Genomic DNA, 22,860 nt, shown 5'->3' on the forward strand with positions numbered 1-22,860 from the left:
TTTCCCCCCCTCAATTCCTGTGGGGTTAAGCAGTAGCCATTAAAACCAACAGATGGTTGTGACAGTCCTAATAAGCGTCTGTCTGCCATACAAGACCTTGTACTGTAGCCTCAAAGTGCTCATTAAGAGGTCCAGGTGCTGAGCTCATGGCACCGACAGAATCATTAAGAATAGAATATGTAATAAACCAGAAATTTCAGTATGACTTTTTTTTTTTTAATCTTAATGTTAAATTTTTAATAAGTAAATGATTCTTGACCATAAGAGAAGAAATGGGTCTTATCATTGATATCACTAATGGATGTCGTGCTGTGGGAAGAGAAGCTGAAGGGAATCAAGAAGACATTTGAATTAAGGGAACTGGTTTTAGTCTATCCTTTTATTAATCTATCAGACAGCTATTTCTGTAGACAGTGTTGTAATTAGTTTCTTAGTGATTGTTTCAGATGCTTCTTATGTTTTTGAAATGTTGCTAAAGTCATGGCTAATCTGTCTACAATCAATGTGTTGACAGAAATTTCATCTGAATGCAACGGGGCAAGAGGAATGCCAAGAGGTCGGTGATTACAGAATGATCAGAGATGTGCTAATAAATGCATTGTGAAAATGAAATATAGAATCGGTTTCCATAACAAAGTTCTCTCTGTGTCATAGGACCCCTGTGAAAATGTTATCACTGTCATTGAGAAGTTTCAGAACAACCTGTTTGTCTGCGGGACGAACGGACAGAAACCAGAGTGCTGGCAACTTGTGAGTGATTCTAAAAAGTGTTAAATGTGTTAAACCGTAGACTAAAAGTGTGTGACTTTCTGCACTTCTGTGACAAGTTAATGGAAACTAAACTAGTTTCCATAAACTAGCAGCAGAGAAAAGCCAATTAAGGAGTGGAGCTCTGGTGCTTCTTGTTAAACTTTAATTGGGCGCTCTCATCTATAATTTAATGAAGGTGCTGGGTGTCTGGTGTTTTGTGGTTTCCCGTCACAGTTCTCTTGAAGTAATGTCACTGTGTTCTGTTGACTCTCTGTGACCCTGCAGCGCCCTTCAGTGAACAATCAGTCTCTTGAAATATTCGATAGTCGTGACGGGACAGGAATCTCTCCATTTATCTACACACAGAACTCCCTATCGCTCACAGTAGGTATGTTACGCGCCGCTTTTGTAGTTACCATGTTTTCAAGGTTTTAATTATCAGTGTGCAGATTAATGTAACTGATTATTCAAAAATTCAACATTTTTGCCCCTGTCAATTTGGTGTATCGGCTATTTTTAGAAGGGGATCTGTATGCAGCAGCACCTTTGGATGCTGATGGAAGTACATTGCAGTTCAGAAGACAAGCTGGCCACAGGACTAATGTCTGGATGTATGACAGCTGGGTCTCAGGTAAATAAATACCTGCTCTTATTTTATAATGGAGGAAAACTACTGTAATTTAATACATTGGTGTCGTATAATCAGAATATGTTTGACTTAAAAGTTTGTCTTGTTCACTCCTCACCTCATTGTAGGGTAATTATGCTTTGGTTCAAGTTTGATGTGGCAGGCTTTCTGTTTTGTTTTGGGGGTTTTTCAGTTCGCGCTACACTGTAAACACTTTTTTTTTATCTTTTTATCATGTTTTCACAGAGCCCACATTTGTCTCTGCGTCATGGGTGCAGCGGACGGACGACCCAGACAATGAGAAAATTTATGTCTTTTTCCGTGAGAAGAACTCGGACCACAACCGAGAGGCTGACCCACTGATATCTAGGATCGCCAGAGTTTGTAAGGTATGGTGAAAAAAGCTGAGCTAACATCAATGAAACTCAACTTTGCGTACAGATAAATTCTCTAAAACATCTTCATCTCACTTTCAAGAATTAGGAACAATCAAAAGTCTTGCTGTGACTACATAAGCAAACCTTTTTCAAGCATTTTGGAAGGTGGATTGTGCCACTTCATTCTGGGACCCTTTGTGCCCAGTCCTCATAGGATGGACCACACCCACCTTTGAACTTGGCCTTCAGTCTAATTTGATCTACAATTGGATAAAGTTTTGCGAATGCGTTTGGCATGAGTACAAGGCTCTGCCACTGACAGAGTATGTCCAATACCAAAGTACTTGAAGCAAATTTGAAGTGGGTTTCAGTTCACTTGCCACACAGTTGGAAAATGTTGTAATAATGTTGTAAGCTTTAGAACAACAACATTCATAATGAATGGCAAAATGTGATCATGCCCATTAAAATAAAGGAGAGGCATTATTGGCTCAGTATGTGTGAGAGGGTGTGATAATAGCACAGCACAGGGAAGGTTGAGTCAGTCAGTTCAGTTTTTTTTGTTTTTTTTGTTTTTTTTCACACATCAACAGTACAGTTGCCTAAAATGACACAGCTAGAAAAAAACACAAAACCTGTGAGATGAGCTTAAAAACTCAGCTTACCACTGCCTGCTGTACTGAATCTAAATTAAAGGCAGCGACTGTGAATAATTCTAATATTGTTTTGTGATGGTTTGCCATGTTTCTTTTACCGTAATAATCTGCATAATTTTCCATAAAGAGGAAACAAGATACTAAAGTCTGTCAGATCAGAGGTGCTTGATGTTGATGTTAGGCTTTATGTTTTTATGGAAGCAGTAGTTATGCTCACCCAGTATTTCCTCTTATATCAGGATATTGCATTAGTCATGTTAGTTTAAAACCATCACAAGAAAATATTCATTTGCACAACAAAGCAAAAGCAAACAAACCTTTGACCCACCACCAATACCAAAAAATTGGACTTCATCTACTTTACATTAACCAGCACGAAAAGCTTTCATTTTGCTAAAATGTTGTTTTCGGGATCCTCGCTTGACATCTGTGCGAAACGAGACTTGCCCTAAAAGTGTTCAGGTGTTCTCGTTTCACATTTCTAATACAGCTCAACGTAATGGAAACTGTATCGAATAACCTTCAGCCGAAGCAGAATTAATGAGTTTCCTCCTGTCGGTATCATATTTCAGGTGGATGAAGGTGGATCAAAACGATTCTTCCAGAACATGTGGACATCTTTTCTCAAGGCCCGTCTTGTGTGTGGAATTCCAAAGGAGTCGCTGTATTTTAACCGCCTCCAAGATGTTTATGTGATGCACGCAGACAACTGGCAAGACACCAGGGTCTACGCCCTCTTCACGAGCAACTGGTTAGATGCTTCATTTTTAATATCTAAGCAACATGCAAACATGACAGTGACACCACAATCAAAAGCAAAACATCAAGATGGGTAGTATTGCTTTAGCAACATGACTTTCCATTCCTTGTATCTTAGGACTGTAGCTCCAAAAACACATGATGTTAGACTGTTGGTCAACTGTTTGTCCTCATTTTCAAGGGAGTTGCCCTTCTTCCACTCCCATGAGCTGAGGCAATAACAAATTCACAGATGATTTAAACCTATGATGAACGCTCTGGCAATCTTTCTTTCTTATATCTCCTCTAGGAATTCTACAGCAGTCTGCATCTATACAATAAAAATGATTGAAAATATATTTGAGAACTCCAAATTCAAGGGCTACAACAACAACCTTCCCACACCAAGGCCAGGAACGGTAAGAACTTTATTATGTTGCTATGTTACTTTACAGAAACAGAATTTACAGACAGCTTCCTCTAAATTGTTTTATTTTTACATTTCTACTTTCGTTTTGCTCACATGCAGTCTAAGCAGTTTATTCTATATCATGTGCATGAGTACGACCTGTGGTTTAAAAAAAAAAAAAAAAAAAAGACATGGAAACAACTGTGTGCATGGACTGTTTCATCACATTCATTGTTTCCATCATAGAGACTGTGGTTATTTATTTGACATCCACTGGGATTAAATGGAACAAATGAAGGCCCTTATTTGCAGTTTCCCCTCATTGTGGCACAACCATAATGCAAGTTTCAAAAAGGGGCTGACACCGACCGCGGTCCTTTCTCTGTTCATGTTGCTATATTTTGTAAATAAAACCACCCCTGTAATTTACGATGTGGAAAAGTTTGTCTGTGCTTTGTTTTTGGACTATTTATTTTGCCTTTCATGCAGTATACAGACTATTTTTGCATTTATTTTTCAGTGTTCCACGAACAGCAAGGCTTTGCCACGTCAGACAGTCAATATTGTGAAGGATCACTCAGAAATGGCCGACTGGGTTGACTCAGATCCTTTTTATATAAGCACCAACAACTACACCAAGATAGTCGTGGACAGAGTTCAGGCTGCAGACCAAAGATTTTATAACATTCTGCTTCTAGCTACTGGTATGTCATTGTTCAACAGCACAGGGTCCTTGGGATCTTGTTTTGTCATTAGTGCCTTCACTGCCTTTCAATTGTCTTACATTTTAAGAATGCATTGTCTGTAATATCTGTTAGGAACAATAAGCTAAAAATACCTAGCCAGATATATCACTTGCAAAAAATAACACAATATCAAATTCCTGTTCCAACAGATTCCGGGAAGATCCATAAAGTCTTGGAGTCTGGGTCAGAACCTTTTATCATATCTGAAACGCAGCTCTCCAACTCTTCAATCATACAGTCAATGAAGCTTGACTCTAAAAAGGTAGGGTTCATTTAAAATGCCACACTAAGTGCAGAGCACTGTGCTTTGCCGTTCTGGCATCAGTGTTTCTCTCAGCTGCTGTCAGCGCCCACCTTCAGTGAAACATGATGTTGCTATTTCTTTTTGCAGAGCGTCGCATTTTATCTGTCAGGTCATTGCTTTTGTGCTTCACATGCAGCTATTTTCAGCTGACAAACACCTCGTGTGCATTAGTTGTCTTGCGCCAGGAAAAGCCAAATCTATCAATAAGCAGGCTATAGAGTCTACAATTTCCCCAAAAAGAAAATCTTTTCAACCAGGTTTAAAGTAAATTTAGATTTTTGTCTTCCTTTGCTCAGAAAACATTAATTGTGGGGTCTGCTGAGAGAATAACTGCAGTGAACCTTCAGAGTTGTCAGGAGTACAGCAAGTCTTGCGAAGAATGTGTTCTGGCCCGGGATCCATACTGTGCCTGGACTAACGATGGATGCACCTCGACTGTCCCGTAAGTGCGAGCAGCAGTCTTACCAAGACCCTCTGGCACATTTTATTATTATGTTTTGCACAATACCTGAAACAGCTGTAGAAATGAATCCTTTGCATATTCTTTATCAGAATTGAATTGACAGATAATCAAAGAGGGAAAAAATCTTGCAGAAACATCACTCACTGAAACGTGTTTTATTCGTCTTTGCAGCGGGAGCATTCAGAATATCGTGGATGGGAAAACAAACGTATGCAGTTTAACAGTTAAAGGTAGCTAATGATGATACATTTATTCATTTTGCTGTAGACTCCAGGAACAAATTTAGTCTGATCTCTCTGATCGCTCTCTTTCCCTTTTCCCCCCCCTTTCTTTCTTTTCTCCAAGAGCCAAGAAACCGGACCAAACGTGAGATACCTCCACTATCATCAGTGCATTTGAGGACAGTTCATTCAGTCCCCCAGGGTGTGCCTTTCTATCTGTCCTGTCCCATAGACTCCTACCACGCTGAGTATACATGGGAGCAAAAAGGCCAAAAGAGTCCTTGTTTGCAGATGCTTACCAACTGTCTGCATCTCATTCCTTCCATGTCACAGGAGAAGTATGGCACATACAGATGTATTTCAGAAGAGAAAGACTACATCAAAGTGGTGGGAACATACGAGCTCATAGAGAACCAAGACCCAAAAAAGTGCTCAAAAAGCAATACACCTGACAACTGGAACGCTGCACCAGCTCTTATTCCAGAGATGACATGGATCACGCTGCTTGTAGCAATAATTTCTTTTTGAACTGACTCTCTGTTACTCGCTACTTTTAATTTGCAGTGTCAAAATGTCAGGCCCTCTGTACTCATGCAGCACTAACGGAAATCCATGTCAAGCCTTTAGCGGAACCTAACACAGAAACATTTCTGCTGTGAAAAACGTTTATTGTTTCAAAGAGGGGCTTGAACAGGAAGGGGAAAGAAAAAAGAAAGCAGTACAACCGGTCAGCAGTGCACAGCTTGAATGGTCTCCAATGGTGATTGAAAACATCGGAGCATCTTACATAAAACACTTTAGCTGAGTACCTTTCTTCCTTTTAACACAATCAATGAAATGGAAGGCACAGAAAGTAATCAGAGGTAATTCCTCTTTACATGAATGTATATCTCAAGTCAACAACACTATTATGCTATGAGTGTAAGTGGGAAAGCTTCCAGTCAAAGGGCCACAGACAATCTTTAAACAGTAAGTCTGCTTAATTATAAGTCTTATACAAACTGAAGGGAAGAGAGCTCTTTCCACTCTGGTCCATATAGAACCAAAAAATGTAAATTATCTGTTTTGACATTGCACTGCTGACCCGATAATTTAGGAATGTGTCTCCACCTTTTTGCCTCAGTGCTCAGAAAGGTATCTTAAAAATGCACAATGAAAATATTTGGCTTTGCATATTGGGAAATGGCTTCTCTCAGTATTTAAAAGCAGTTATGTCAAAAATACTCTAAAACATGCAAAAAGTTGGCCTATTTGTAGTGTTATAATTTTTAACACATACTCACTGAAATTGGGTATGTGTTTTCCTGACGCGGCGCAGAGTAGGGATAGTGAAGGTGGATGAGTTGGCATTGCTCATCCACAGCAGGGGTAATGCATAAACGAGGAGAAGAAGCAAGTGCATGTAGTGTGGAGCGGATGGAAACGATTGTCGGGGTGATTTGTGACAGAAGGATAACAGCGAGAGTGAAAGGGAAAGTTTACAAGATGGCAGTGAGACCTGTTATGATGTACGGTTTGAAGACGGCGGCAGCGACAAAAAAGACAGGAGGCCGAGCTGGAGGTGGTAGGGATTTTGCTTTGTTGGGATTAGAAATGAGTCGATCAGATGGACAGCTCGGCTGAGACGGTTTGGGGAAGTGCAGAGGAGGCGTATTATTATACTGGAAAGGATGTTAAAGATGGAGTACCTCCATAAGGGAAAAAAAAAAATCTTATTTTTGTACACAGTATTATAGCACTGATAGCACTTTTCTTTTTTTCATGACCTATACTATAATACAAATAAAATAGTGCACATAATCAATCCATCCATCCATCCATCTTCATCCGCTTTATCCGAGGCCGGGTCGCGGGGGCAGCAGCCTAAGCAAGTGCTGCTGCCCCCATAATATTGTGCACATAATATTTTGTTAAAATGAATTATTGCAATCACCTTGTAGAGAAAACCTCTAAAGAACACAGAGTTGGCCTCAGTAGCCTGAGATGGAGTCAGATTCCTTACCTGAATTATTGCTTTAGTCCCTTGATAAAGAGTGTTATAGAGCAATAATGTAGCTAATAAACCACTTAAAACTTTATTTACACCAGAATGTAGTAAGCTGTGCCTTGTGTTGCTTTAATTCTATGAATTTAACATAATGTCTCTTTATAGCTTGTCATCATGTTGCCTTACACACATGTATTTTGGTACGGTATTAAATTATTTAATCCTGAATGTTTAAAAAAAAAATGTTTTTTTTATATGAAAAGTATTATTTATTTCATTATTCACAAAATATTTAAAGAGATAAGAAAACCTGCTAATGTCTTGTAATGATTTCTTCATCATAAAAAGAGTGTGACAATTTACTGTTCACTAGGTGTCATCCTATTAGGTAAGATATTATTATTTAATCTTAGCAGGCTGTGTTTTAATCAGCCAGAGTACTCAGTAAATAACTTTCAGCATGACAAGAGGGCAGATGACAAAGCAAGAATCTTGAGCTTAAGCTGTCTTTTACCTAGATCTAGTCTCAGCGTTCTTAATGACTGCACAGAGTACATCCTGCTTATGTAAAGAGATTTTTGGGGGGGAAGGGGGGCACTACAGTGTATGTGCATAGACAAAAACAAATGGGAATTTGGGTGGAGTCCGATAAGGTTGTAAGATTTTCTTTCAGATTAACTAATTGAAGTCCAGAAACTCCATGGAAACCTAGTGTTGTTTATGCTTCTCTCATCCTGTCTCCAAATATGAGATAACACAGCATCCATTATCCATTATAGTGTAACACTTGACTCTGAACTTGGCTCTCACAGTGGTGGTCTCAGTCTTTTGGCCACACTCTGCTGACCAAACCCTGTTGTTGCAGTTTCATTCTAGGAAAACACACCCTTTCAGCCACTGACACACTATGTTGTTGTGGGCTCTGATTTACAGCCACATGGTTTTAACTGTTTTGATCTGCAGTGTCTACACAAATATTTAACACTGTAGAAGGAGATGGTACGTTCCACTGTTTATGGTTCATATGTTGTTCTGTCTGTCTTAGACCACTATAATTATAATGAAGCTTACTAAATCTGTGGCTTAAGACAGAATTTACATAATCCCTGATCTAACAACTAGGTTTGTCCTTTGGTAAACCATCTGCATGCACTCATGTTTTGTTTATGTCTGGGTTCTTTTCTGAGTCACTCATCAAGTTGTAGAAATGTGTCAAGTGGTGTTATAGAGGACTTACAGTTAAGCATCACTGATAGGCTTTACTTTAGGACTATGTTAAGAAACACTTACGGTATCACAGGACTAAGCTGGTGCTGCATTGGTGTCTGAGGTCACAGATATGGTGACTAACAAACATGTTTTTGGTTTCTGTTCTGTTCTGATAAGAGTAAATCTTCATTCAGGACCTCGGCTCCCAAGTTTTCCTGTCCTTCTTCTCACAGGAAGACTTCAGGAAGGAAATTATTGGAAAACAAACACAAATTCCGATTAAGGAAATTCTTAGAACTGAAAGCAAATGTCATAAATGTAGCTTTTCACATGTGCGTCATGTTGTTTAAAGTTTCTAAGCACGCACGATACTTTGCCTGACATGAATTTACAACGCCTGTCTGTAACTGCAATCCGTTGCCAGCAGAGGTCGCTGTTATCCAACAGACCCGACATCGGTTCACGCTTCAACGCCTACCCTGAACTGAACACAAATCCATGGCTAACCTGACCCTACAAGCCAAGGCTTAGAATAATACTCGCATGCCCATTTCACCCTGAAAATGATTATCTCAGAGTGTAGTGTATGGCAATTCCAAGGTCCCCGGGGAGTCGACATTACTCAGAATAGCGTGAATTCCTTGGGTAACAAATGAAATGCGACATGCATGGTGTGATAGGCCTTGGAGGGTGATTCAGTGCAATCCTCCAAGGTATGCATGTGCACTAAAAGTATCAGAAAGATATGGTTTGTGATTTTGTCACTTCTGAGTTGTTTGCACTTGCTGTAGTAGGTGCTGGTGTGTTACATGAAAATTTTCACTTTTGGTCTGAGAGTCACGACAGATGATTCCGTGATAACTTGGATGTGGCGGTTTCCCGTTGAAGTAGAAGACAAAACAACCTAAAAAAAGAGCAGGAAAAAATAAACAACAAAGTACCAGATGAGCCATTGCTTGATTTTATTTGTACAGTACTTCCTCAGGAATCCTAAATCTGTAGCTGCTTGAGCTGTGGGGTACTTGAATGTTTTGGTAATTAGCCTACTCGACATGTGTGTTTATGTATAAGAGAAGGCATATTCATGCTGTGAGTGATTCGAATTGTTCTTTGTTTTCCTTTTGAAATTCCAGTCAAGTGCAGATTATTATCCATTTATGTTTTAAGTGTTTGTACTTTTCTTGAATTTAATTAAAAATAAATTACCTTTCAATTTATTATTTATTTTATTTTTTGTTCTCCAGGGTTTGTTTGTATTTTTGTTTTGTTTTTTAAATATACTGTCCTAGTGATTTTAAACCCTAGTCCTTCTGTCATCTTCATGGGATTGGTGGTAGCCAGTATGCTCACTGGGGGTAGTAGTGACACCTGGGAACATCTGTGTGTCCTCTTGTTTCCTAACTTAGTCCCTAGTAGGACAAGTAGATGGGTTTATTTATTTATTTATTTACATATTCTGTATAATTTAAAAAGTTGTTTGTAGCTGTGCTTGTACTGGACATTTTCCACTGCTGTGTTTAATTAAATCTTAAAATAAATCACTTAAAATGATCACTCCTCTCCAGGGCCACATTAGGATTTGTGACACTGAGTTAAATCACATTGTTTCCAAAAGCCTTTTGTTTGAGAAGTCTCAACACAGCGTTGTGAAGTTTCTAAATAAACATACTCTGGACGACGTTTGAAAATGATCTGAAAGGCTGTACAAATTTACAGTGTGCACACGTTTGGAAATACTTTGGGGATGTACTCCATTAGGTGTGAAACAAAATGTGGTGTGAAGAGAGGGAGCAGAAGCAGGTTCAGAGCAAAGAGCTGGTGAGATTTTAACAGTTAAAGTAAATGTTTAAAGCATTTAAAAAGACATCTGGAAAATAAGGAAGATAGAAATCTAGATGGTTTACCGCAGGGACTTGAATCACGAATACAGCAGGAAATTGTACGGCAGCCGAGCAGGCAGCCAAGGAGGAAAAGGAAGAGAGAGTACGTTAGTTTCGTATCAGAATCTATTTTACTTTCTGACACAAAACAAAACCTAAAATGTAAAAAAAAAAGTAAATTGATACCCAAAAGACAAGTTATATTGAGACTTGACAATTAAACAAATCGTGACAGGGTCGAGGGAAGAATATAAATCTCCAGGTGATTACCTGGATAGGAAAATGAACACTACCCAGACCTGTTTTTTAAAAAGAGGTTTTGGGGAATTTAAACTCTTTGTGGTGATTAGCACTTCTGCCTCATAGCAGTACAGGCTGAGCTTTTCCTGTGAAGTTTGTGCAGGTTGTCTTTTGCCCTTTGTTGCTTCCTTTCACAGTCCAAAGACATGCACAGTTGGACTAATTGATGATTCTAAATTGCCCGTACATGTGTTGAGGGGGTACTCTGCCTCCTTAGATAAGCTCCAGTTTGCAAATATTTGGACAGTGATACAGTTTCTGTAATTTTGCTTTTGTCCACCATGGCAGTGGAATTTAAATCAAACAAGCAAGATGTGATTGAAGTGCAGACATTCATTACATGAACTGTTTAGGAATCCTAACCATTTCTGTACACAGACCTCCTTACCATTGTTATTTCATATTCATATTCTTCTTATTGCTAAATAAATGTTTAGTATGTCTTTGCAATCTGTGCATTAGACCAGAGGTGTCAGAATCATTTTACATGGCAGGCCACATACCTACGAGTAAAACTCCCCTTTCTGTCAGTGTAAAGAAGTTAGATGTTTAACGGTTTTTCTATATGATGACGAAAAAGCCTCTGTGACACTTTCAACTTAAATTGTAAGAAATAAAGTTGCAGATAAAGTTCTGGAAGCTCATTTACCAAAACTGTCGTTGTAAAACAACAACAACAACAACAGAATTTACACAAGTTTTATTAAAGACACGGCTAAGACTTTGGCCAACATAATAATTTGTGAAAGTTGAATTTTTCCGGTATATAGAAAAGGGGAAGTAGGGGAAAGATAAGTTTTATGTAAGCACACACACAGCTGTGAGGTAAGAGCTATGCAGGAAGTGCGATTTTATCGTAGTGGAAGCAAGACACCGAAGGTAAGACAAATTCATGACAGTGAATTGTGAATTTTAAGTAAATTTTAGTCGGAAAGTGACGTCACTTTCCGACTAAAATTCACTTAAAATTCACTTAAACGACGAAACCTGTCGTTTAAGCTGTTTGGTGGCTGTTTATTAAGAATTATTAACGGTTTCAAGCGCACATTCAGGCCTGTGAGACTCATTAGACACTCTGACACTGAGCCATGGCTCTGTGCTTATGCACACGTTTCTGCATCTCTGTTATTCAAAGACACTTTCTATATGTATAATTTATTTTATGTAAAATTCACTACTAAACTGTAACTTTAAGGACAAGGAAGCGATTTATTTTATTCATTTTTATCATAAAAGCTTTATTTTTATGGATTTGCTATTACTAGTGAGAACAAACCTGAGGTTTAAGGCCTGGATTACTTTGAAACCTTTGAAACCTGAAAATAAAAAGGGGCATTGCTTTATTTACGTCTGACACCTCTGAAGTCCACCAGAAGATGGCGGCATCTGAGCAGGAAACCCTTCTCCTTAAACGCAACCACCAATTTGCAAGACTCAAACGCTTATAATGATTATATAATGTAATGTTTATTTACACAGCGATAGGCTGAAAGTCACTGGTGCACAGAAGCCTTTTAAATAAGACACGAGACTAGCTGCCAAACAAAATAAAATGTGCACGAATTTGGCTTTTTTGTTTACGAAAATTAAAAGTAATTCATTTGAGATTTACCCGAAATTTGTTGCGTTAAATCAGATATATTTATTAAAAACAAAAAGTTAAAGCAGGTTTCACGATGCGGTGCAGCTGCAGTCTAACACCATCAAATGATCCGGGTATCCTGTGGCTCTATGCAGAGCCTGTCCATACACTGGACTCCTCAGAATTCACCTTCTCTCCAGCCTTATTTGTCATTGTTATTAAAGATAATACTAGATAATATAAGTGCCTTTGCAGTTTTTTCCTAATCACAAGAACACTTTAAATGTTTCACTTCGTGTGCAAACTGTTACTTTTGTGTTTACCTGTGTCCTTTAGTTAAAGACAAAGGGTTGAAGGCGAAGCGAATGAGGTCAAAGATGGGCTTAGGTCGGAGTAATAAATTAAACATCGGATCCTAAATTATGGATTTTCTAGGAGGGCGGAGGACCCCTCCAAGAGCAGCTTCTGTATCTTTAATAGACACGGAGAGGGGCTGGGAGAGGCTGCGCGTTCACGTTCATTTTCTCGCGCCGCAGCGGCGGGGACGCGCAGAGGCTCCCACACTCGCCGGAGAGGAAGAAAAAAGCGCCGTCGGACCGCAACAGCGACTCACCGGGAGAAAAATGATCCCTCCACCGTCCTTCATCTGCGCTCAGGTCTGCACAAAGCATGTGAAAGGATCCGAAACCTCCGAGGACTCGACTTTTCTCAAACATTAAACTTGTTTCAAGTGGACTGTAAACTCCGAGGGTGATTTATAAGACACGGGAATTGAAGTTAACATTGGACAGGTAAGATGACGGAAAAATAAGCTAATGCGGGAGTTACTGCATGAAATTAGAGAGAGACGGAGCAGCATCCGGATCAAAACTTTAAAACAAATACAAAAATGTCAACCCGCGGATTAATTCTGTGTCTGTGTCACAAAGGCGTTTGTGCACGAATGCTTTAATAATCCGCAAATTGATCGGGAAAAATCTGATTTGAGCATTAAGTGCTTTTGGGAGTGAAACCTTCTCGAATAACTAAAAGAAAACCCATTAACGAGAGCCCGTTTCATCACCACGGACAGCGCCAGTTTACCCGGACCTGCCTGTGCAGACGCGCTCAGAGGAGGGCATCTGAAATCAAATATGACCCACAACTTATGTACATATGTGCGCTTGTTCGTCAAACATTGTTGTTCTGTGTAGCGAAGAAAATAAAAGGAAACTGTTTTTAAGGCATTCAGAGAAACACATTTAATCTATATGAGATAAAAAAGCATCCGCAGTACATTTCCGTCGGTGTGATTGCTCTAATGGATAATGGATAATGCTCTTATAAATGTCTGATCGTAGCTAATGTCTGCTAATTGATGCTTGCAGGTGCAGAAAATGGCAAGAAGGTTCTTACAGCTCCTTGCCTTGTGGACTGTTATGACTGGCATTGTGCAGACCTGTCCAGAGCAGTGCAGCTGCCAGGATAAATTTTCCCATCAGTTTGCTGACTGTGCTTACAAAGACCTGCTGGAGGTCCCTGTTGGTCTCCCTTCCAATGTTACCACCGTGAGCCTTTCTGCCAATAAAATCCAAATCCTGAAAAGCAAAAGCTTTGTTAATATCACTCAGGCCACCTCTCTGTGGCTCGCCCACAATGAAATAGTCACCATAGAGAGAGGCACCTTGGCCCCTTTGGTTCAGCTACGCAACTTTGACATCAGCCACAACAAAATTGTGAACTTTCCATGGGAAGATCTGCGCGGTCTCACAGCCCTGCAGCTTCTCAAAATGAACAACAATGAAATGGTGAACCTCCCAAAGGATGCCTTTTCCACGCTCAAAGACCTGAGGTCGCTTCGAATTAACAACAACAGGTTTACCACCATTGTCGAGGGGACTTTCAGCGCCCTCACTGCTATGTCTCACCTGCAGATCTTTAGCAATCCCTTCAGTTGCTCCTGCCGTCTGCAGTGGCTGAGGGACTGGATCACGACAACTAAAATTTCTGTCCCCGAGCCAAATTCAGTTGTGTGCGAGGCCCCTGAACATCTGAAGGGTACGACGGTTTCAAGCATTCCTAAACTGGACTGTGAGCCCCCTGCTGTCACTATAACATATCAGCCAAACATAGAAAACACAGATCTGTATGAAGGTATTATGGTGATCTTAAATTGTGAGACAAAAGGGAGCCCCAAGCCACAGATCACCTGGGAGGTGACTGCAGGAAATCAAAATTATCTTTTCCCCTTGCCCTCCACTGGAGAAATAAACGATGTGCCAATTAATGATAAAACAACCAGCAATCGATTTCTTGTTTTTAGAAATGGAACTCTCATCATCCCCCGTGTGAGTAAAAAGGAAGATGGGAATTACAGCTGCTTTGCGGTGAACGAGTTGGGTAAAGCAGAGAGCAGCGTTAAAGTGGCTCTGGCAGGCACCCAAAAGGAAGCCAGCAACACAGTCATCGATTCAACAGTGGACAAGAGCCGTCCGTCTGGTAAAAAGCCTGCAGACCCCAACAAGCCCTCCAAAAATAATGTGGTCAACTGGACAAAGCTTGATGAGAAGACAAAGGAAAGTCCCGAAACGTCAAAAGACAAACACGATGAAACAGAGCAGACCGGTGTTGTTCCTAAGACACACACATTCACAGGCAAGTGCGGTGTTAGAGAAAGCAGTGAATACATCTCCAACCATGCCTTCAACATGAGCCTGGAAGACCTGAAGCAGTACACCTTTGACTTTGGTGTTATTGCATTAGAAGTGTCAGAGACGGAGGCCAAAGTGCAGCTGAATCCACTGCAGCTTGCCAAAAGCAAATCTAATCTTCATCTAAGTCAAACTGAAAACCAGGAAACAGTGAATAAGGAACCTTTGGGTCTGTACCAGTCCTCATCTAGCAAGACCACTCTGGACATGCTCTACCTCTGTGTAAATACTGGAAACGGACACTCCATGGTTCAGTGGTCCAATATAGAGGAGGGAATTAATTCCTACCGCTTCCATAATTTACAGCCTGGAACCAATTACACACTTTGTCTCACCTATGGGGGGAAGGACTGCCAAGTCCAAGTAGTCTTCACAACTAGAAAGAAGATCCCCTCCCTGCTCATAATTGTGGTTGTCAGCATTTTCCTATTGGGTCTGGCCACTGTCCCCTTGCTGGGAGCCACCTGCTGTCATTTGCTATACAAATATCAAGGAAAAACCTACAAGCTGATCATGAAAGCTCAGAATCCAGATCAGATGGAGAAGCAAATGACAAAAGATTTTGATCACAGGCCATCTTTCGTGGAGTCAGAGAAAACCAGCGAGTTAGGCGAGGGGGAGGGGGAGGTTGACGGAGAGGAACGAGAAGGAGAGGAAGAGGCTGAGGGGAGCGTGGTGACCGAGTCCATCCCCGGATCATCATCCAAGACCAACCAGGAGGAGTTTGAAGTTGGCTCGGAGTACAGTGACAGGTTACCGCTGGGAGCAGAGGCCGTCAACATCTCCGAGGAAATCAACGGCAACTACAAGCAGCCAAGCCGCTGAGCTCCGCTGACGTCTGCGAGTATATTGTAAAATATTTTGCTTTCAAGTAGCCTATATTCAAGCAGGTAACACACACATCATTACTTCACGTGAAAAAAACGATGCCGTGTGATTTTTGTCTTTAAAAAAAAGGGATCATTAACTTTTTTACCTCAATACTCCTTCAATCACCGCGATTGTGATTGAATTCATGTGACATTTGTAGTTTCCGTAAGGTTAAAACGAGTAACTCACGTTTACAAACCGAGCACAGATTTATATCTTTTATCGGACCTCAAAACCGACGGGAAAGCACCAACGTTTACCCCATCTGTGGGACGTACGCGAACGGGCATATGGGAGCAAATTTCGCGAAGGCGAGACTTGGAGAGATGCGCGTAATTCGAGGCAGCAAAAAAAAAAAAGGAGAAAAAAAGTGCACAAAATTTTACCCACCGTTTCGCTGCGTTTTAAACAAGCAAAAACAACAAAAAACAGGATTTTCTATGAAGTCATTGTAAATAAACTGACATCAGGGACAAGATTCTCTCACTGAGCCGCGTGTGTCTGTGCAAGGCTGTTAAAATCTCATAACGGCCATTTAACATCTTCTCAGGTGTCGGCACTCTGGCTCCACTCAACTTGTCCACGAAACTAGAGAAAGATTGGGATTAATGTGTTTGATGAAATGATATTTGCGCTTGGCGCTGTTGCACCTGACAGCGCGCACAGCGGCGCCCTGCGCGCTGTCCTGTGCGTCCAAAAACGGGAAACTGAGCTTTCAGAGGTGACGATGTGCTTGACGGGAAATTCCAGGTTATTTACCAACAACATGTTGTTCCACGTGTAACGTAAGGCTTTAAAAATGTGCGACTTTAACCTCTTAATCGACGGGTGCTTGCTGTACTCTCGCTTTTTACGGTGAACGTGTCCATGGCATGTCACTCCTTGTGCGGTTTTCTAATAGTGTAGTCTATATAGGACTTTTAGATGTGACTGTCTACTTGTGATGTAAAGCCACGTGAATTTTCTTTATTATTTTTTTTAAATCAATTTTCCAATGAAGTCCTAACAAATGGGCGCAGTGAGCGTCTGTCGGCTTCACTGTCTTGTAATTTGATATGTAAAGTGAGATTTTTTGTGAACTATGTTGTAAAACAAAACAAAAAAACGTGACCTTTTAAGATTTTTTGATATAATTTTATGTAAGTGGAATTAATAAAACATGTGAAACTATACAAATTGGTGGATTTTTCTGGATTTAACTATCATTCCGATTTTATTAAACAACAACAAAAGCAAACAAACAAACAAACAAAGAATCCCCATATCATGTCGAATAATTATGTTCCAAATGATTATTTCGATTACGAAAAATTTCTTTAAAAATGTAAGATATTCTCCTTCCTCTTTTGGAAAGTGATTATTATGGCATGGCTTTTTTTTTCTTTTCTTTAAAAAAGAGGGGATTAAAAACAGAGAAGCCTGAACACTGCTGCGTTTTGGAGCTCCGATCAGTCACAAAGCCTCCCTTTGTCTATATTTTTCGCTTATGGTTCAGTTCAGATCTCTTCTTTCGGCAGAAAATTATCACACTACGCAAGTGGATTTAAATTAATATCTTATATAAAAATGTGAAATGATAATAGGAGAATGTTTATCAAAACACTTAAGCAGTTACCAGAGTCTTAGAATTACGTTTCAACAATTTTACTTGCAGCAAGGACTCCTACAGAGTACAGCAATGTACAGAGGAGGACTAAAGCCTACAGTGTCTGGGCTTCATTTATAGTATACAGGGTTCATCCTGAGTTTTACGAGCACTTACATCAATGGAAATTCCCATGAAGACATGCTGAGACCGGTGGTCTTATTTCTGCTACCGCACCTGTTCGGCTTCCGGTTAGTTTGAGGGTCAGTTTCCTTTTCAAAAGCCCCTTTCCCGTTGCAAGTGCACTCATGCATATATTAGTTGAGCAATAGCTTAACAAAATTTCCCATCAGTGATTAAAAAAAACAAAAAAACAGGAGAAAACTGTATTTTTCATTTTATTTTCACAGTTATCAGGGAAAAAACAATCGGATGTGTATATTTTCATTTAAAGGTTTAAATGCGCAGACAAATGGTGAAATATCACGAAACATTTGAAACAAGAAGATGTTTATTTGACAAGAACTGGAAATACTGGAAACAGTAAGATGTTTTTGACTTAAAAGTCTACAAATTAAAACAGAATAAATATACAGTTTATTCCACAGGTTAATAGCAGTCACACAATGCGTGTAGCCTAAAGATGGGGGAAAAAGAGAATTTATTGGCCACAGTATGACAATGGTTCATTATTTATATTCATAAATAGTCCGATGTTCTGTCTTTCTGCCCTTCTCTGTCACTCTATATATGAACTCCCATTCAAAGAGATGATTCATTGGCTTGTGCATCCATGTTTTTAGTTGGATGACCATCATCTTACATTATCTGCATTGAATGCTGAAAATAATACATGATTAAAGGCTATTAGTGCAAATGAGTTCTATCCCAAAATAAGCACATACATGTTTAGAAAATTATTTTTTTTAAGTGTGTTTACTAGGTGATCAGTGCCACACAAGCATTCCCATCAGACTGGAGACTGAGGTCCTCACAGACAGGAGAACATGAAAAGCACAGGAGGGACTCTGAATCTCCAGACGTTTAGGAAAGACTTGGTGAATATCTTTACACTAGGCACTGAGCTATAATGCATGTATTTCACCAAATGCAGACAAATAGTACAAATGCAGACCCAAACCGGACGAGACTCTGCAGCCAGTACATAATCAGTATCGCATTTTTGATTAGTTGCTGGCAGCGGCTTCTGCCTCCTTGGTCGTAGCCTCCTTTTTGCTCTCCTCCCTGGTGCTGCGGTTCAGGCTTCCATTCAGAAAGCTGTCTGTGGTCTGACGCTGGAAGTGCTTCCTGGTGCCCACAAGGGAGGGGTTGTTGACCAGGGTGTAGAGGAGCTGCCAGTGCCTGCGGGCTCTCTTGGCAATGGACACTTTATTCTGCTTCTTATCCTGCTGGACGAGCTGGATCCCTGAGGACGTTCAGACATCATGATTGCACCAAAAGGTATGACATCTATAAGTCCTATGTAATGACATCTAAGGATAACCCTTTTTCTATTTTAAACTGAAATTGGAAAAGGGTGATTTGTGGGCCTCCCAAAAGACACCCTATATACAGCAGATAGAGTAATAATAGAAAGCAATCATATTTTAATCCTCTAAGCATGGTGGGAGCATACTGGGCTTTCCATTAACACGCTGAAAGCCAAAGCCCCTTGGGCTGAATGAATATGTAACAGGCAATTAGCGTAGCTCATCTGTGTAATCAGCTACTGGAGAAGTAATCACTGTAATACAATAGATTATTCCCGATAATACATTGTTTTCTAGATGCAAACAAGCAACATCTCCATGGCACGTTTCTAATTGGACTCAGCTGTGTCTAAATTCCACAACAACCGCTGAATCCTGGCGGATTTTCTTGCTAATTTGTCAGTGTAATGCATGTCCTGCTGTCATGATACGTGAGCGACCATCAGTCTCTTCCTTTGTGTGTCAGTGGCGTTGCTGCAGATCTGCGATCCACCCTAAAGCACCCGTTCACACTTTGGATTAACACAAGTTGTTAATATAAAAGATACAATATAGCACCTATATTACAGGATGCAGAGTCATAACGACAGTTTATTCGTTTATGACTGATATGATTAGGACAGGCAGCCGGACTTCAAGCTATTCTGCTCTGAGACTCAATTTGCTCTTAGCATATTAAATCAGAGCTGCCTTCATTTTCACTGTACGTGCAGCAAAGTGAGATGATCTGATTATGTGTTACAGTGACCTGCTATTAAATTCTAAACACCCCAGAGAAATTAAAGATGCTACAGCACTTTTAATGCAGGTATTAAGATTATTTTGAGCTTTAAGAATAATCTGGAGAAAATGTCTTAATGTCATGAAACAACTGAAACAATGAGCTGATCCTATTAACAAAGACTACCTGTGTGCAATGGTCACTCTTCTGTGCCATTAAAAAACCCCAAAAAACACCACAATGTGCTTTTTTTGTCCACACATGGAGAACAATCTGTGGTGTGGATTGAGTTTTGTGCTACAGACCTTCTTCAGCATCTCGTGACCTCTGTCCAGCTTTGGTGTCCTGGCCCACAGACTGCAGCAGCATCCCACAGAAGGCCTTCATCACAGGGTGAGACTGGCTCACCTCGATCTTCAGATAATGAGCATAGCAGCGGTAGGCTGCAGGCAGACGTAGGGAGGGGTGAATCATTCTGACTGGGCAAAAGCAATAAACACACAGGACTGCGCCCCATGTTGGCTTTGAGGCAATCACACATAATGACCATACAATCACACTTTTTCTCTCTCTTTTTTTTAACCACCTGCTTTTTCTGACAGCAAATCTGCAGACATTTCCATGCAATTAGAGTCCCTGCCCTGCACAGAATACAGATATCATATGAGCTGCAGTGAGCTGGCAGGAGGATAAAGTGGGCAGGATGCAAATTTCTAACCTCTAAGTGGGATCAGAAGAAGTGCTTTTTCTCATAGAAAATTGCTTCCACAAACATAAAAGCGTGTTGCTATTACCTATTAATATGTTAACGTCCTGTTTCTGAGTCCAAAGAGAAAAAAATGGGAACTATTAAATATTTATTAGCCCTCTCTAAGCAATAGATGAATGCTAAAAAAGTGCCAATAATTGATGAAGAAAGTGTTTTTTAGCCAAGCTACAATCCTTCTAATAATGACAGCGTGTTCACTATTACAGAAATGGACACTATACTGATTCTAACCTGCATACACGTCAGTTATCTCGCTCACCTGGGTCAAAAGCCTCCACATTGCGGTTAAGAAGACTGATATCCATACGTCCCATGTGGACAATGTTGAACAGGGCTGTGATGATCATGCGCCAGATTCCCAGTATCGCCCCGATCAAAACATTAACAGGAAACATCAGGTATGTCAGCAGGAACAGATTACCCCTGTGAGATAAGTTAGAATGCATCAAATCAAAATCAGGCAGTAAAATTATGTAAATACAGGAAAATGTACGGTAGAAAATGCAGTAAATCACCTGTTGTCCAGATCTCGTGTGCCTCCTGTCTTTTTGATGAAGCAAAACCTGGCGGTGACGTGTTGAATCAACACAACCAGGAGAAGCATGAGCCAGAAAGGCCTGAAAAGGTGAAACCCACATAGAAGGAGCAGTGATTAAAGCGCAAAAAACATTGGTAGCTGGCAGGAAATTGTACAACATACACAGAGAATGTTGTTGATTGAAAAACGCTCCAGGTGTCAAATTTCAAACCTAGCAGCACCACTGCACAGATACTCTCAGGTCGGGATTTACGACAACTTGTGTTTGTATCTTTTTTAATTTTTTTATTTTTTACAAGGTCACCACCTTAAAATAAGCTAAAACTGAAAGCTGAGAGACACCAAGAATTATATCACTCACCACATGCTCCACAGGACCTGAAAGAGAATCAGATTCTGTCTGTGGAGGACAGGTATGATAACAAGGAAGACTGCAATCAGAAGGCAGAGGAAGAACACTATGGTCTGGATGATCATGCCTGCAGGGGAGAGATCAGAGCGTTACAGTCTTAGCACTTAGACACTATCCAGCATCCAACAGATCTACAGTGGTCACCCCACTGTAGAAAGCTCGAATACTCTGATATGTCTCTGCCCGAGTTGGCCGATTGAAAGAATTGCTTTTAGGCAATATTTAAGGAGCATGAACAGAAATAATACAAATATCTAACAGAATTTGGAAACTGGATATACAAGAATTGGTAGCGAGCACAGTTATGTCAAAAACAGGATGTAAAGATGTTGTTAAGAATTGCTGAGGTTTGTGTTTGGAGTGGAAAAGGATGAACAGGACTTGGAAAGCATAAATCATAGGGACAGTTAAGGTTGGAGAGTTCACAGAAAAGTGAAAGAGGTTTGGGGAGTTGATGTGGAAGTGTGTGGTGGAGAGATACTGAGTATACTGAGGGAAGGATTGTGAAAATGAGCAGCAAAGGAAGAGGAAAAAGGAAAGGCCAAAGGAGCAGTTAATGTATGTGGTGAGAGAGGACATCCAGGGCATTTCTGTGATGAACAGATGAAGAACAGATGATCAGTGATCTACTGTACTGACCCCTAATTAGAACAGTCAACAGAAAACTATGAGCGGGCATGCTGAACTCTTCCCTGAATATGGATTTACATACAGAAAATTCATCAAAGTTCTGTCTCTAACTTGTTTTATTTAAAGTAGAAACAATATATAGAAAATCTAAATAATAACAATCTTTCAGAGTAACTGTACCAATGCAGATGTGAGCTGCTGTGAAGCTGGTGTATCCCATCCAGCAGACGAGTGCAGGCCGGGAAGCTCTGATATTTCTCTGGCAGTTGTAAACATTATAGCTATCTCCTCTGTACAGCCCTTTCAGATTTGACCTACGGAAGGTAAAACACAATTAAAACAATGCGACACTATGGAATACATAAACTAGTTCAGCCCCAACTGTACAAATCACATAGTAAATTGAAGAAGCAATTTAGCAAGAGATAGACTGAATACTCAATTCAATACTTGACTCGGAAATCCATTTATTTTAATGCGATGCCATTTCTGGTAATGGCACAGTATTTCATTTTTCTTCTTAATAGCCATTTTCAATTGCAGCAGCAGTTAACACAGACTAAATGCTTCCCTGTCTGCATGATTAGTACTCTATTATGTTATAATAACCATGGCATTATAATGAAGTAGCCAGAATGCAAAGGAAATTCAATGCAAAACAACAACAAAAAAGGGAAAAAGTGCAATCACAGACAACCTACCGATGCAGAACCATAGATCGCATGAGCATAGCCAGGTTGACCAATCCAGACAGGGTCATTGCTGAAATGTAACACACTGCAGAAACATTGGCACATGACATTCAGGTTTTTTAATGTGGAACGATGTCAAGCTTGAACAGTAAAATTGTACAAAATAAATGCATCAAAAATAAAGGGCATAGTGTTATGTACGTGTGCATCTCT

General features: G+C 40.2%; 3 protein-coding genes across 7 annotated transcripts in view; 2 read left to right on the forward strand and 1 right to left on the reverse strand.

Moving 5' to 3' along the window:
* Window positions 1-511: 511 nt before the first annotated feature.
* On the forward strand, window positions 512-6,739 carry sema7a (semaphorin 7A (JohnMiltonHagen blood group); the record flags this gene model as incomplete). The annotated part of the gene is made up of 12 exons (XM_005730028.1): window positions 512-556; window positions 655-750; window positions 1,036-1,138; window positions 1,271-1,381; window positions 1,625-1,767; window positions 2,984-3,162; window positions 3,460-3,568; window positions 4,079-4,262; window positions 4,454-4,566; window positions 4,905-5,050; window positions 5,243-5,301; window positions 5,417-6,739. Coding segments are annotated over 12 exons (1,692 nt in total), but the record flags the coding sequence as incomplete, so codon positions are not given.
* Window positions 6,740-11,503: 4,764 nt separating this feature from the next.
* Window positions 11,504-16,982, forward strand: islr2 (immunoglobulin superfamily containing leucine-rich repeat 2). Of its 2 annotated transcripts, none has more exons than XM_005730030.1 (2): window positions 11,504-11,547; window positions 13,618-16,982. In XM_005730030.1, exon 2 carries the CDS (start codon window positions 13,627-13,629, stop codon window positions 15,763-15,765), a length of 2,139 nt encoding a protein of 712 aa, XP_005730087.1. In that variant the 5' UTR covers window positions 11,504-11,547; window positions 13,618-13,626; the 3' UTR covers window positions 15,766-16,982. The 2 variants fall into 2 exon arrangements, with proteins under 2 accessions (XP_005730087.1, XP_005730086.1); XM_005730029.2 differs by lacking the exon at window positions 11,504-11,547 and adding an exon at window positions 12,761-13,041.
* Window positions 16,983-17,888: 906 nt separating this feature from the next.
* stra6 (signaling receptor and transporter of retinol STRA6) overlaps window positions 17,889-22,860 on the reverse strand; it is a 62,029-nt gene continuing 57,057 nt past the window's right edge. For all 4 annotated transcript variants that reach the window (XM_013910080.1, XM_013910079.1, XM_013910081.1 and 1 more), the window contains 7 exons: window positions 22,657-22,732; window positions 22,136-22,269; window positions 21,275-21,392; window positions 20,891-20,992; window positions 20,635-20,798; window positions 19,912-20,049; window positions 17,889-18,821 (listed from right to left, as the gene is read on the reverse strand). In XM_013910080.1, coding sequence (XP_013765534.1) covers window positions 18,583-18,821; window positions 19,912-20,049; window positions 20,635-20,798; window positions 20,891-20,992; window positions 21,275-21,392; window positions 22,136-22,269; window positions 22,657-22,732 — 971 coding nt within the window. In that variant the 3' untranslated portion in view covers window positions 17,889-18,582. The remainder of the gene's footprint in view (window positions 18,822-19,911; window positions 20,050-20,634; window positions 20,799-20,890; window positions 20,993-21,274; window positions 21,393-22,135; window positions 22,270-22,656; window positions 22,733-22,860) is intronic.

Source organism: Pundamilia nyererei, unplaced genomic scaffold, assembly GCF_000239375.1.
Source record: "Pundamilia nyererei isolate P.nyererei 1_Seehausen unplaced genomic scaffold, PunNye1.0 scaffold00035, whole genome shotgun sequence".
Lineage (NCBI taxonomy): Eukaryota > Metazoa > Chordata > Actinopteri > Cichliformes > Cichlidae > Pundamilia > Pundamilia nyererei.